This window comes from Orbicella franksi, chromosome 1 (genome assembly GCF_964199315.1).
Source record: "Orbicella franksi chromosome 1, jaOrbFran1.1, whole genome shotgun sequence".
NCBI classification, from domain to species: domain Eukaryota; kingdom Metazoa; phylum Cnidaria; class Anthozoa; order Scleractinia; family Merulinidae; genus Orbicella; species Orbicella franksi.
The window spans coordinates 19812933-19826423 of record NC_138145.1 but is presented as its reverse complement, the minus strand read 5'-3'; the positions used below and the strand labels follow the sequence as shown (position 1 = coordinate 19826423).

The 13491-nt window shown below is 37.9% G+C and overlaps 3 protein-coding genes across 3 annotated transcripts in view; all 3 read left to right on the top strand.

Annotated features, from left to right (window-relative positions):
- LOC145495918 (zeta-crystallin-like) overlaps positions 1-13491 on the top strand; it is a 163477-nt gene that overhangs the window by 146382 nt on the left and 3604 nt on the right. The gene's annotated exons all lie outside the window — the stretch shown is intronic.
- LOC145495954 (uncharacterized) lies at positions 3706-7607 on the top strand. The gene is made up of 3 exons (XM_081475548.1): positions 3706-4124; positions 4579-4762; positions 7308-7607. Exons 1-3 carry the CDS (start codon positions 3788-3790, stop codon positions 7327-7329), a joined length of 543 nt encoding a protein of 180 aa, XP_081331674.1. The 5' UTR covers positions 3706-3787; the 3' UTR covers positions 7330-7607.
- On the top strand, positions 7690-12573 carry LOC145495877 (uncharacterized). The gene is made up of 6 exons (XM_081475471.1): positions 7690-9368; positions 9718-9920; positions 10375-10446; positions 10648-10719; positions 10905-10976; positions 11193-12573. Exons 2-6 carry the CDS (start codon positions 9718-9720, stop codon positions 12571-12573), a joined length of 1800 nt encoding a protein of 599 aa, XP_081331597.1. The 5' UTR covers positions 7690-9368.

Sequence of the window (13491 nt, the reverse complement as noted above, 5' to 3'; positions counted from 1 at the left end):
TTGTTTTTAAGTTGTGTAGATGGATCCGCTTCAAGTAATTCGAGGATACAACTGGAGAGATCCGGCTGCGTACAACACCGAAATTTCCTGAACTGATCCTGCCGTTGTGTAATACGGAGCTTGATGTGAGTTGAAGATATAGCTGAAGAGATGCGATTGTTTGCGAGGTGGAACTATCAACAACTTGACCCTTTTTTGGATAGATGAAGTGCGATTAACGTTATTGGGAGATGAGACTGGCACGAGCGCACTTTCCTTGTCTGCGTGGCCTGTCTGTGTACAAGTCTTTTGCAACGTGCGCGCTTTTCTCGTTTGCGTTTTGAGGATGCGCGTTTAATCATGGAAAGTCGAGACTATTATTGGAGAAATGCGGCTCTGTGTAAAGTTGAACTTTCCCCCACTTTTCTACTTTACGAATGGCTGTTGGGGGTGCAATGCAGGACTTGATTGAGTAGGCTCACCCCACAAAGCAGAATAAACAAACAGACAAACCTGTAGCTGCCTAGGTGTTAAAACTTCTGGGCTTGTGAGATGAGCTTCCCCACATACTTCCTAATCCTATGAACTGACTATGTCCACTTTGATTCTATATGCGATCCGTCTCTTCATGGTAGATTCCTTCTCGCGGGCTGTTTGTAAGACAGCTAACTAAGGTGTGTGCAATGTCCCTTCAATCCCAGAACTACATTAACTAGAAATATATTATTTAACTAGTAAGGAGAAACTTAAACTTGCCTCCTCTCCAATAGTAAAATAGTTACCTCACTTAATTATCTGGATAAACCTTGCCGAATAGTTCTTCTAAATTACAGAGCAATAACTGTTATAAAGGAGAACTTGAAAGAAATAAAAATTACCGATGTCACAGTGCTAGCTAGGCGGGAGATCGCTCTGAAGCCGAAGCCAGACCGGACGGCGACGACGAACAGTGACGAGATTTGGCCGAAACAATTACATCGAAAGCCGAATCGAAAAAGTACCGAACCCAGGAAATCTTAGGGGAGTCACATACCAGACTCCAAGGGAAAATTAAGTTGTAATCTAAATTATGTGCAGCCGAATCCGAACGTTTATATATTTATGTCTGAATGTAAGGTTTATCCAGAGCTCTACATAATTAACCCTTCCCCCCTACCCACAAAGAATTTCACCAACCACTACCACCACAAGGTTGTAATTCTTGAGAGTAATTGAGCAGGGTAGATGTAGCTAAAAGATGACGTTTCTGACCAGACTGTATATGAAGGACGACGACGGTTGTACATCTGTTGGAGAAACCGAAAGGATAATTAATTTATTTGCGTTCACCTTTTTTAGGCGTAAAAACTTTGAGGAAATGAAATAATTACTAATATCTTAAAATCCCTCTACGTTGTACGAGAAGCTAAACAATCAATTCTATTTCACCATTTCATGTATTTGTCTGTAAATTTTAAATCTTGACAATGACTGAAAAAAAAAAAATACAGAAAATAAATATATGCAAGACGGCAGTCTTCTCAGGGAATCTGGTCTATCTAATTTGATGTAACAAATTTCCTCGAAAAATATTTGACCTAGTGTATGAAAGTTTAATTTCGACGCAAGAGTAAGTAGCTGTATTTTTTCCCTTAACTTTAACATCATGCATGAAACACATATTCTAGTCTGAATTTTCGGGTTTTAAGTTCTAGCATACATACATACATACATATACTTTATTTAACCTCGAATTTAGAAGAAGCAAAAAGCAAGAAGCAAGTTTCGCTTGTTTGTGATATCTTCAATGTGCAGTTAGGTAATTCTTCGCCAATTTTTTTCTTAACTTCTTAGCGTCTAGTTAAAATGAAATAAAAGTTCCAAAATAGAATTCCCTTTCATTCTTTATGGTATAGCCGACGACGCACGAAAATTGCGCAAAGAAACAATAGCAAAGATATCAGTGACGTCACCTATCGTTATTAATATGCCAGCCAGAGAACTATTGGTCGGTGAAACAAAGAGTTCTTTTGTTTAACGTTTTGAACATTTAAATGACAAAAACAATGTTTGTAAACAAATAACTTCCCAAAAGAGAGTTTTCGCATGACGTCACGGCAGCCATATTGGTGTTCCAAAACAGTGAAACGGCGGCCATGTTCGGTGTACCAAACCAATCCTTTGGGAGTTCAACTCTTTTCTTATGTAAACAGTTTCTTTTGTTCGAATAAATTTGCATGGCTGCTGGTCACGTGACTGAAAACGCTCTATACGATTTGCATGTAAGCAGATGTAAGATAAAAGTAAAAATATCCTGTTGTGCTGCAAATTTAAGGCACTTTTTATCAACCCACCGCTTGAAGAATACTTCCGATAAAACACACTGTTTAGCTTATTGTGAGAAGCAAAGCTTACCTTTCCGGTGTCTTGAATAATTGCAGAAATAAGACAAACGGCTCGTGAATTATTCATGTTTGAATGTCACACCGCTTCAGCTAATAATGTTCTTCTTCAAACTTTTTCACTTTTCCCTTGAAGTCAGCAAAAAAATGTACTACTCCTTTCACTGACTAGCTAGCGAGATGCTAAGAAATTCAGAAATGGTAAATAATTTACCTATTTCGTGTTGTACGAAACACGAGTTTCCCGGCACTTCCTCCCCAAAGTTGAACAACAAAACTTGAAATTCGCGCCACGTTGTCGCTCGTCTCACGTGATTTCATAGCTTTCTGAGATTGGCTAACAGCTCTGCACAGGTTTCCTGCAAACTTTACAGCTGAACAATTTTTCTCATTTAGAAAATCAATATTTCAACACGTTCGCTGATTTCGCAAGCGTCTAATTTATCCGTATCGTAAGGATTTAGGATTTATTTGTGTTTTTGTTTTATGAAACAAGTAAATCATATTAAAGAGCGATTCAGGAAAACAAGCAACACAGTTTACTCTTGGGTCACTTGACATGACCTGATCAAAGGGTAAATTCTTCCAGGCTGTGTGTGACTTTGTTTCCTTATAAGGATTTGAATCCCACTGGGGTAAGTTATGAAAAGTATAAACAAGTGACTGACACGTTTTTGAAAATGTGTCGTTGTTGGCAACGTCTTATACGATGTTGGTAACTTCTTAAACGATTTGGAAGTGAAATAATTCTGGTAGGAAGAGCTCAAGAAGAGCAAGACAGTAAAAAATTATATCTTTAGTTATTGTAAGCGATGTTCGATTCTATTAATCGGTTACTTGATTAACTTGAACTTTGAATCAAATAGCACTGAATCAATTCGATACTGAAAGAATGATTTATCATTATTTTAGTTTGGTTTTATTTATCTATCCGTTTATTAATTAATTAATTTATTTATTTATTTGCTTATTTACTTTATTTGCTCAAGGTAGTTGTTCTGGTGTTAAAATATGATCAAAAGCAAATTTACATGGGCGAATGAACAATCTTCTGAATTTCCGGAAGAGAGCTAGGTATACCCAAATTAATTTTCTAATTTTTCTTCCTGAATATTTCCGTTTCATTTGACTATTCTCCCAGGAATTCCGAAATTTTCGGTAGAAAAATTTGCAATTCGGAAACTCAACAATTTCGCTTTTTTCGGAAATTTCCTTTGGTAATTCCCTTACCATAATCTCAATCGACTTGTATGTTACACTATATGTGTATTATATACCATATCACTCCATTTCATTTTTATCGCTGATCCAAATGTTCGATTGCTCAGAGGTTGTCAAGGAACACGAAAACACGAGAGGACACACGAGAGGACACACGAAACCTCAAAACAACGAGAGCAGTTATAAACGGCGGGAGCAGTTAGAAGATGGACAAATATTCCAGTATGGTGCAAAAGCTATTATCGCTGAGTATCAAGTTAGTAGCGGTGGACTTTGATCAAACGATTATCAATATTCACACGCGAGGCAATTGGCAGTTCACAAGCAAAAGCTTGGTTTCTCGTGTACGACCATCTTTCAAGCAGTTCTTCATGGCAATGTTGAATAGTAGTGATCTACAAGTTGCTGTTGTGACTCATTCACCGCAAATTCCTCTTATTCGTGAAGTTTTAGAGCAGGCTTTGCCTGATTGTGACACTAGTCGAATTCATTATAGAGGGACAGATGGGAAGTGGAAAGAAGTGAAAGGAGTCACCAAGGAAGGTACATCTGTTAAGCTTAAATCTATGTGCTTTTATTTATTGTATGTAAGTATAAGCTCTACTGCCGCTGAAGCAATGTTTTTTCCAAACACACGGTATAGGGAAGATATTTTTGTACAACATTGTTTTTGTTTCACCAGCCAGTAATTCTCTGGTTGACATAGTAATAACAATAGGTTACGTCATTGATATCTTTGCTGTAAGCGGGTAATTTTTTTTGCGCATGCTTATGCACCTACAATAACATGTATACATAAATGTTAAACCAGAGGGGGTTGGGAGGCTGGGCATAGGCATGGTCTTTGAATCTATTGTAGCTGTAATTTTCTGTTGAAATAGCCTGAATTGTGGGGTATTTGCCAATGGCTCACAGAAGGCAAGAGCTTAAGGTGACATACTCAGCTATGAATTAATGGTCTTACAGCTACTTGTGTTTTGTAAACCTTTTCACACAGGAAAACAACAGCATATTGAATCCGTGCGCAATCAAATTGAGAAAGACCACAAGGTAAAGATTAAAAAAAAAGAGGTTATTCTCTTGGATGATGATGAAGAAAACATTTCAGTGGCTCAGAGCTGTAAAATGAAAGCACTTCTTATCAAGGGAGATGATAGTCTTGATGAGCTACTAGAACAGAGGTAGATACGTATTTATTCTTGCTTTGGAATATGTGTATAATGAAGGAACACACTGGTCAAACATTATACATTTTTGAGTAAAATATTGTTTCCTGACTCTGTGGTAGACATAATACTTAAGAAACAAGATATGAAAACAGAGTCAATGTTTTATCAATTACAAGCTTTCGACACTGTCACAGTATCTTTCTCAAATGAATGTGGCAGAAATCTATTAGTCACGTGAGCTTGAGTGAACCAAGTCACGTGCCAAAACATCCCTATTGGAAGAGAGTAAGGCGACTGTCATAGCTAGAGAAGAAAACAACTTCAGAAGGAGAATTTGCGAAGCCTTGGAAATTCTGTGCAAGTTCCTGGTGCTCAATTGAGACTGTGGATTTGAACTTCTGGTCCTACAGTATACAGGGATGTTTTGGCACATGCCTCCACCCAAGGTCATGTGACAAATAGATCCCCACTGCATTCACTTGAGAAAGACGCTGTGACAGTGTTAAAGCTTGTGATATTGTTTATTCATTTTGTTTCCTGTACGTTCACTGTAGTGGTCATGTGCCTGTACATGTAGACCTGTGAACTCAATGGGGATGTAATCTATTTTTAACTATTTAAAATCTGCTACTTAGGTGTTACCGGTAAGTGTTTAAACTTCTCTCTTCACTTTGACCTGAGTGGTGATATCACATTTCATTTAATATTATGGTTTCACATGCCCTGTACAAAATTGCTGATAGAGTTAATAAATATAAAACAACAGGGGTTTTTCATTACAAAACCACATTACTGTTTATTGATAGCTCTTGGAGTATTTTGCACTGCAATTCTACTTGGGGGTGTTGTAAATCACTGAAAGAAATGTGATTATAAACTTTAAATAGTATTGTAATATGTCCAAACTGCATATTGTCTGTAGTCTCTGCAACATACATGTTTCTGTACAATTGCTTATTTTTGTTATGGGGTTATATTAATGTGTGACCAAAAATAGAAAAACAGTGTAAATAAACAACGAAGATTAACTTAAGTATATAATGACAGTAATATATTTTTTTACTTCTATACATAACATGATTCATTCATGCATCATTCATACCAATATTGGCCCAAGGTGGTGGCAGTACATCAGACTTTGCTGCACTCAGTCAGTACAAAAACAACCTAGGGCCAATATTCCCCAGTATGGCTCGAGTAAGCTAGGTTAGTACGTAGTTTATAATATGGCACTCGGGCCATGCTTGTTTCAGTGTCTACGTCAGAAGTTTCCAGATCTTTAGGATATTAAAATTTGCTCTCGGTGAATATTCGTCCTATTCATCCATGTTGTAAGCGCTGTAAAATATCAATCTTCTAGACCGTTGTCTCATTTCCTAGAATGAGAGTATTTACATGTTTTCATTTTGAAGTTCTAGTTGCAAATTTTGAATTTGCTGGCTTTCCAAAACAAGAAAAACATGGCTTTATTATGACCACGGAAACGGTCCATTAATGGCAAAATCCTGACCAAGAAAGATCCAATCAAAAAGTTCAGATTTACAGCAAGATTACCCTTCTATGTAACAATTTAAGTTTTTATTAAATTATTAGTATTGTCTAATGTAATTGACTTGTTCATTTCAGTCTATAATGCATATAGTACTTAAATCATACACACAACATATAGATACACTGTGCCAGTAATATGCACATTTTATGTATGCCATATTCTTCTCAAACTCATGAATAATAATCATCGAGTTCATGACCGTGACAGTGCTTGGACATCCGATCTTAATTAGCATGAATTTTTACAATTTTATTTCTCTGTTTTCTCCTTAATTTTAGTTTCGATTGAGAAGATATATCAAACACTCAAGACAGTGTTTGATCACATTTCCAAACACCTTGAAGTTCTTCAAAAATACTCTGCTACGCATCGTATTTTCAACTCTCCCTAGTGTTTGGAAATGTGGTCAAACACGGTCTTTCGTGTTTGACATATTACATAAGAACATTGCTTTTATAAATATTTATATGCATGGTACAGTGCTAAAAAACTTGATATGTTGTCATATATGTTTCTTGGTGTGGGTGTGTAGCTTCCCTCAGAGCCATTATTTGGCTTGTCATGCAATGCTTGGCAAGAACCATAGTGTGACAGCCAAAATAACAACTGTCAAGGAGACTAGTCATGTAGTGGGTGTGTGTTATGATTCAATCTGGAAGGGATTAGGTCACGCCAAGAAATTGTAGAAAAGCGCAAATGAAATGCTAGAATGGAAAAAAGAAGTGGAGATGTTCCTTAAATCTGGACTTGAGGGATTTTAACAGATTTAAATCATCGAATCACTTTATTTCTGCCAAGGTGACCCACAAGAAGGTGATCTGTAATACTCAGATGTACAAAGTACATGTAATTCATTGCTTACTAGCAGGTAATGTTTGTGGTATTTAAAAGGATACTAGGTAACCAATTATTGTCACAACTAGCGTAACTTGGTTCCTTTGTACTATACTAGAGCTAGTATACTGTGTCTCTCGTAATTTGCTGAATGAGACTATCTTAATTTAGGTTCTGGACATCATCACTTTGAATGACGGCTGCAACGCTCTCTCGTTTGCAAGAACATATTTCCTGGTACTACTCAAGTTTACAAGGAAAATACCTATAAGGCTTGATTGTATGTTGTCACATGTGTAGTTTGACAACACTCAATATAATTTATCAGAAACAGCTATTATGAATTAATTCCTCCGTATTCCTGCGTATTCCTAGATGTATTTATTTTGTACTTACCTACAAGTGTATTTAGAAAGTGATTCAAGAATTGTTTTGGTGGTAACTGATTTGTAATAAATGGCTGTTTTCTGACTTCTAGACTCTCTTGCTGCCTTTTCAGTACTATTAGCTACGTACAAACATGAATAGCCTCCATTTGGCGCGAAAATATGCTCGGATATTTGTCTGCGGGCATTATCTGTTCCCAGGAGCGAATAGTTTTCTGAGAGCGTAGCTCGAGGAAAACTGTGAACTTTGAGGAACAGGTAACGTTCAAGGACAAATATCCGAGCATCTTTTCGTGCCGAATGGAGCCTATTGTGTTTATTATCCTTCAAATATTTTTCGCAACATGTACGGTTTGAAAATTGAGGATTCCCCAGTTTTGGCTTGGGAATATTCAGTCACGTGACGCGTTTAGACCAATCGAGCGCGAGCGAAAATTGTTGATAGATTATAAGCCCAGGTATTTCACGCGGACATTATCTGTTCTGAGAAGCGAATAGTTGTCCGGGAGCGTAGTTCGAGGAAACCTGTTAGCTTCTCGGGACAGATAAGGTCCAAGGACGTGCATATTTTCGTACCAAATGGCGGCTGTTGTGTGTATTATCCTTTAAATATTTTTTTTACCACAACTGCTACTAATCTCGCAATCTGATTGGCTAATTTGCCGTTGTCGATAAGAGTCCAGACAACGCTGCTCGCGTCAATGTGTCACGTAATGCCTTTTTCAGCTCGCACTCTGAAAAGAACATGCTGCGCCTCGAGTCAACATTTTGACCCCCGTGATGACGCGTATCGTTTTCGATAAGACTACAGACCACGCTAAACCACGTTCGCTTTGTTAATTGCATCACGCGCAGTTTTAAAAATTGTGGAATATCACTCGGATATTCCCCAGTTTTAGCTGGGGTATATTCAGTCATACGACGCGTTTAGACCAATCGTTAGCGAGCGAAAATATTTGATGGATTATATGTATATATCGTGTACTGTCATAAAGTCTGAAGTCCTCAAGTCGCCTCATGCAACAGTAGCCGGAGATAGGCGACGGCTATACTGACTACTGGCCTGAGGCAACCTTTTACTTCGAGTTACACAGCACGATTAAAAACTAAATCCCGCAACCAACGGACCGTCAAACAGCTGCACTTTGAACAAAACTTTAACAAGTAATTTTCGCAATTTGTTTCCTTTTAAAGTAATTGCCACAGGCCTCGTGGGGTATTGCAATGCAATGTAATAATGGGCAAATGAAAAGCTTCACTGAAATCGGAATTAAATTGTTATTCATGTGAATATATGAAAGATCACATATTTATTGTTTCAACACCGCGCTCATATAAACTAGCGCCGCTGGATTCGTCACCGTAATGTTGTGCCAAATTTGTAAAGAAACAAATTTATCGTATTGTGGCTGAGTTTCAATTAGTTCAATAAGTCTAGATAATCGTATGAATCAAGTAATAATTGAAAATCTCTCAAATTTGCATGAGCCTTATTATCTGACTGAGAAAATTACGAGCGCGTGTATTTATTTGACTTGCAGTGCAAATCATAATTTGACCATAAAATTGCATGACCAGCTCCGAGCCAATCACAATAAAGCAATTTTCTCAATTATAAAGTTGATAAGCCCATAACAATTTCCTGAACTATTTGTGGTCTCAGTTGTCGGATGAGTACTCTGTATTGTGACTATCTATATCCCTCCTAACTTTTGAAGTCCGGTCGTCGCTACCAACAAACTCAGATACGCTTTTAAAAGTTAACAGCTAAGCTAAGATCAGTGATCAGTCGTTATTTTTACCTTCAGACTGCTGATCAAACGAAGCTAAATCCTATTTGGCAAAGGTATGTACAGTAATCATATCAAAATGTTTTGCAGCATAATTTAATTGTGACCGGCTGTCAGTGTCTCTGCTTCAAATAGAACGCACTATTCATCCGGGTTTAGAAATCAGAAAAATAGTACTAGCAGGAATTTCAATCACCAATCACTATCGAAAGATCAGCAAATCCTATAGGGTTTCGGTATCGAGAGGGTGGTTTGTTCTTGGTCGGGCCGGACACTGTCTGATTAAATATGAGGGTGGACGGGAAAAGAATGTATCTGTGAAAGAAAAGCATCCCTATCGTAAGGGATGGCTGTTTTCACATGTTATTCAGGTAGTGAGATTTGTTGACCTCTCTTTTTAAACAGATGAGTCGAACCTTTCTATCAAGCATTGCTGTGTTAATACTGGTCATCTTGGCGGAGAAGGAAATTGGAGAAAGCAAAGAAGTTTGTACAGATGCCAGATGCACCTGCTCTCGTGACAACGAAAACGTCACAGCAGTTTGCAGAATGAGTCACTTGAGGAATATATCACAGTCTTTTAACTCTCCTCAGGATGTAGCCTCTTTGTAAGTCTAGAAACTTCTACGGAAATCTGATTATCACACACAACTCTCACACATATCGTCAATAAGGTAAATAACAATAATAAAGACTGACATACACCTCTCTAATAAGTAAAGCAAGATAATGAACTTTGCCTGTAGTTTTGATTCCATATGTAACCAACACCACGGGAGTACAACATGTGAGTACAAGCTCAATAATATCAGACTACAGACCAAGAAATTCACATTTAGCACTCACTTCATCATATTATGTAGACCAGCTCCAGGCTCTTTGTCAGTGGGGCCATGGGACGATCGAAAAAGCGGGGGGGTTGGCGAACCCCGTCCCGTGGCCCGCTCGCTTTTTCAATCTCCTCCACTGACCGAGAGCCTGGAACAAGCTAGTACACTATAATGTAGTCAACTAAGTTTTTTCCCCGTAAACACTTTTTTTAACTTGACCTTTGTTCTGCAGGAATCTATCAAACAATAAAATAACAGTGATGCAACAATACACATTTCAAAATTTCTCAGGACTCATCAAACTGTAAGTAAATTTGTGACTTGAAGTTCAATGGGATTTCATTCGTCATTAACAAACGCAACTGCGCACATTATAGATTTTAGCAATTTCTTAAATGTACCTGGAATATAGATATGGTACTTTAATCTATTAGAAAATATATTCAAAGTCAGGAATTGAAGTAATAGATATGTTTTTATTTGTTCCTGTCATGCACACTTTCAGAGAAATTTCTCAGAATCTGTTAGAAAAACTACCACCGAACAGTTTTACGGGCCTCAAGAATCTACTTAAACTGTGAGTTTACATTTTTGATGCTTGCTCAAGTATTTTACGATGTTTTGGAAAGGTAACTTGTTTTCTTTTAAACCTCAAATATGAACGTCAAAATTCGTATTTTGCGACTGGGTATGCTTCTCATTCTTTTCGATCGATCTGCGTGTGCAAAATGTTAACATATAATTCTATGATTCTGTTTAAAGGTCTCTGACGTATAACAACATTCAGTTTATTCTCAAAGACGCTTTCAATGGCCTGTATTCCCTGCAAATATTGTAAGTAAAACAAGGTGTCTGTGTTTCTTATGGAAAATCCATCCTTTGTCCACAGTGAAGATATTTGAACCATGAACAATTGAGATTTTTTGTACATTGTTTTGGTGACTAGAATGAAGGCTCTTCGTATAATGTACAAGATTAGTGTTTTTGCTTTATTTAAACTTGATAAATTATTAATGAGCCAGTTTGAAAATTGAATTTATGTCTTGGCAGGGACCTGACAGGAAACTATCTCCAAACATGGAATGCCCGAGGTGCCTCAATGTACCTTCGATCTTTGATCATCATTGATGTACAAGGAAACATGGGATGGAAGCCAGAAGAAAACCAACTTTTCGAATTACCAAGATTAAAGGAAATTAGGAATGTGTCCTGGGCCGCTGAATGCGCGGACTGCTGGCTCATCAAAAAAGTTAGCGAGGACGCTCTCGAAATCTACAACAAGTCATATTTCACATCAACAAGTGCAAAACAATGCATCATACATCATTACACGTTTAGTGATTATCTTAAAATGCTCGCACGGCACCGTTTTGTAGTCAAAGAATGCAGGAATGTAACGGATTGCATTTTACGAAAGGAAGCCAATGTTACTAATACTTACCTTTGTTGGCGTTTAAACCAACGCGTCGTCTCAGGTCAGCTGTTATTAGGGACACTCGGAGCTGTTCTGAACATGGTGGTGTTTTTTAACATTCTGTTGACTAGATCCTTACGAAAGAATGTGTCCATGGTATTCTTGTGTAATTTAGCCCTGGGAGACACATTGATTTGCGTGTTTTTAGTTCTAATGGCATCAATGATAGTGAGCTATCGATACCAAGACTTTGAGAACATTTTGGAAAGTCTTTGCCCCAGAGTTGGATTTCTCTGGGTACTCGGGCAATGCGCGACCTCCATTACCTCTGTCGCACTCACTGTGGAGCGATACCTTTGCATAGTTTTCAGCATGAAGCCTGACATTCGAGTAACACCGAGGTTAGCTTCCCTGGCGGTTGCTGTTAATTGGGTCTTTGCTGCATTGTTTATGTCTGTCGCCCTTTACTTCAACATATACCGGCTCAACTACCTTTGTATACCAATGATCTACGACATGAGGTTTCCCATTGCAACCCATTACAGTATTGCTCTGGGCTCTATCGCACTAACTCTTTACCTGGTTACCATTCCCTTGTATGTTCACATTTACAAGGTTGTCAAACAATCCAGTGAGCAAATGGGAATTCAGCGAGAGTCTACTCTAGCCAAGCGAATCGCAATCTTAGTAGGGACTAACTTAGTGTTCTTTTTCTTACCTATTCTATCGCTGGGGGCATGGAAGTTGCTCGTGAATTCTAGCCATCAAATGCAGCAGTCCATTTATTTCAGGAGAGCAATAAGCGATTGGATTCCTCAGTATTGTTTAACCATTAATTCCTGTTTGAATCCTTTGGTGCACGCCTTTAGAAATGATAAGTTCAAAAATGCTTTAAAACAGAAGCTGCCATTGAGATGCAACACTAGTAAAGTGACGCCTGCCACTCAGAAAAACAGTGATTCTATCCCCACCTATAAATTACAAAAAAGGCATTCAGCTGGAGGTAGTTCGACATGAATTGCTGTCTCAGATTGCCCCTACAACATTTTTCTCCGTGGAAACTTCATTCGGACAGCTAACTAAATCATAAGGGAAGTCGAAGAAAGAAGTTGTTGGTGTCATAGATGATTTGTTCCTTCTTCCTTTTCCGTGACTCCTACGCGCCTCAGCCCACCTCGTGTCCACTGATTCGGATTCTCTCTCTAAAAAAACTCACTATCACAGTAGCGATAGGGTACAAGTCTGTTCCATTTCTATGTATCAGTGGATCCCAATGTGATTGTATCCCACATTGCTTTTCAACATAAACAGCATAAACAAGTTTGGAAATGAACTCCAGTCTCCTATCTTGATCGTCTTTAATTTGTATTACGGTTTATGCGTTTGAGTACGATAACAAATGGTTGTTTATATACAAGTCTTATACAACTTTCTTTCAAAATCTCTTGGAGTTCTCAGTTAACCCATGCCACTCGATTTCTTGGCAATCATAAGTATCAGGTTATCCAGTAAATGGCCTGTACGTTCCCTAAATTTAAAACTATTTTATCAATACCGATTTATGATTACTCTTGACGAGTTACTGTCAGTGAGACAGTAAGCTCAACATATGTAGACTATAAAATTTTAGTCATTGATTGCTTGTGACTAACTGCATAAGTTACTTGCAGTAACAAAACTTTACAATCAAGTAAGAATAATACATTAAACTTGAATTTTTTAAGTCGAGCTAACACTGAGTTCGCATAAGCTGTGACCTCTTCTACAAAAACAGAACTGTCTCTTACGTCTGCATCTAGCGCTCTATTTGACTTTCATACGCGTTTTCATCAGTCGTGCAAGTTACTCAACGACTTGCCCTGGTTTTTCAAGTTGTTAATACCTGAATATTTGTAAGAAAGACCTGCCATTGTCTATTTAAGTCATTTATCTGGT

Bases quoted from the DNA above. Each gene is read 5' to 3' on its own strand.
- LOC145495954 (XM_081475548.1), top strand. From the start codon at position 3,788: ATGGACAAATATTCCAGTATGGTGCAAAAGCTATTATCGCTGAGTATC. The intron at 4,125-4,578 runs GTACATCTGTTA...CTTTTCACACAG, and splicing joins GAAAGGAGTCACCAAGGAAG to GAAAACAACAGCATATTGAA. The intron at 4,763-7,307 runs GTAGATACGTAT...ATCTTAATTTAG, and splicing joins GATGAGCTACTAGAACAGAG to GTTCTGGACATCATCACTTT.
- LOC145495877 (XM_081475471.1), top strand. From the start codon at position 9,718: ATGAGTCGAACCTTTCTATCAAGCATTGCTGTGTTAATACTGGTCATC. The intron at 10,720-10,904 runs GTGAGTTTACAT...TTCTGTTTAAAG, and splicing joins CTCAAGAATCTACTTAAACT to GTCTCTGACGTATAACAACA. The intron at 10,977-11,192 runs GTAAGTAAAACA...ATGTCTTGGCAG, and splicing joins CTGTATTCCCTGCAAATATT to GGACCTGACAGGAAACTATC.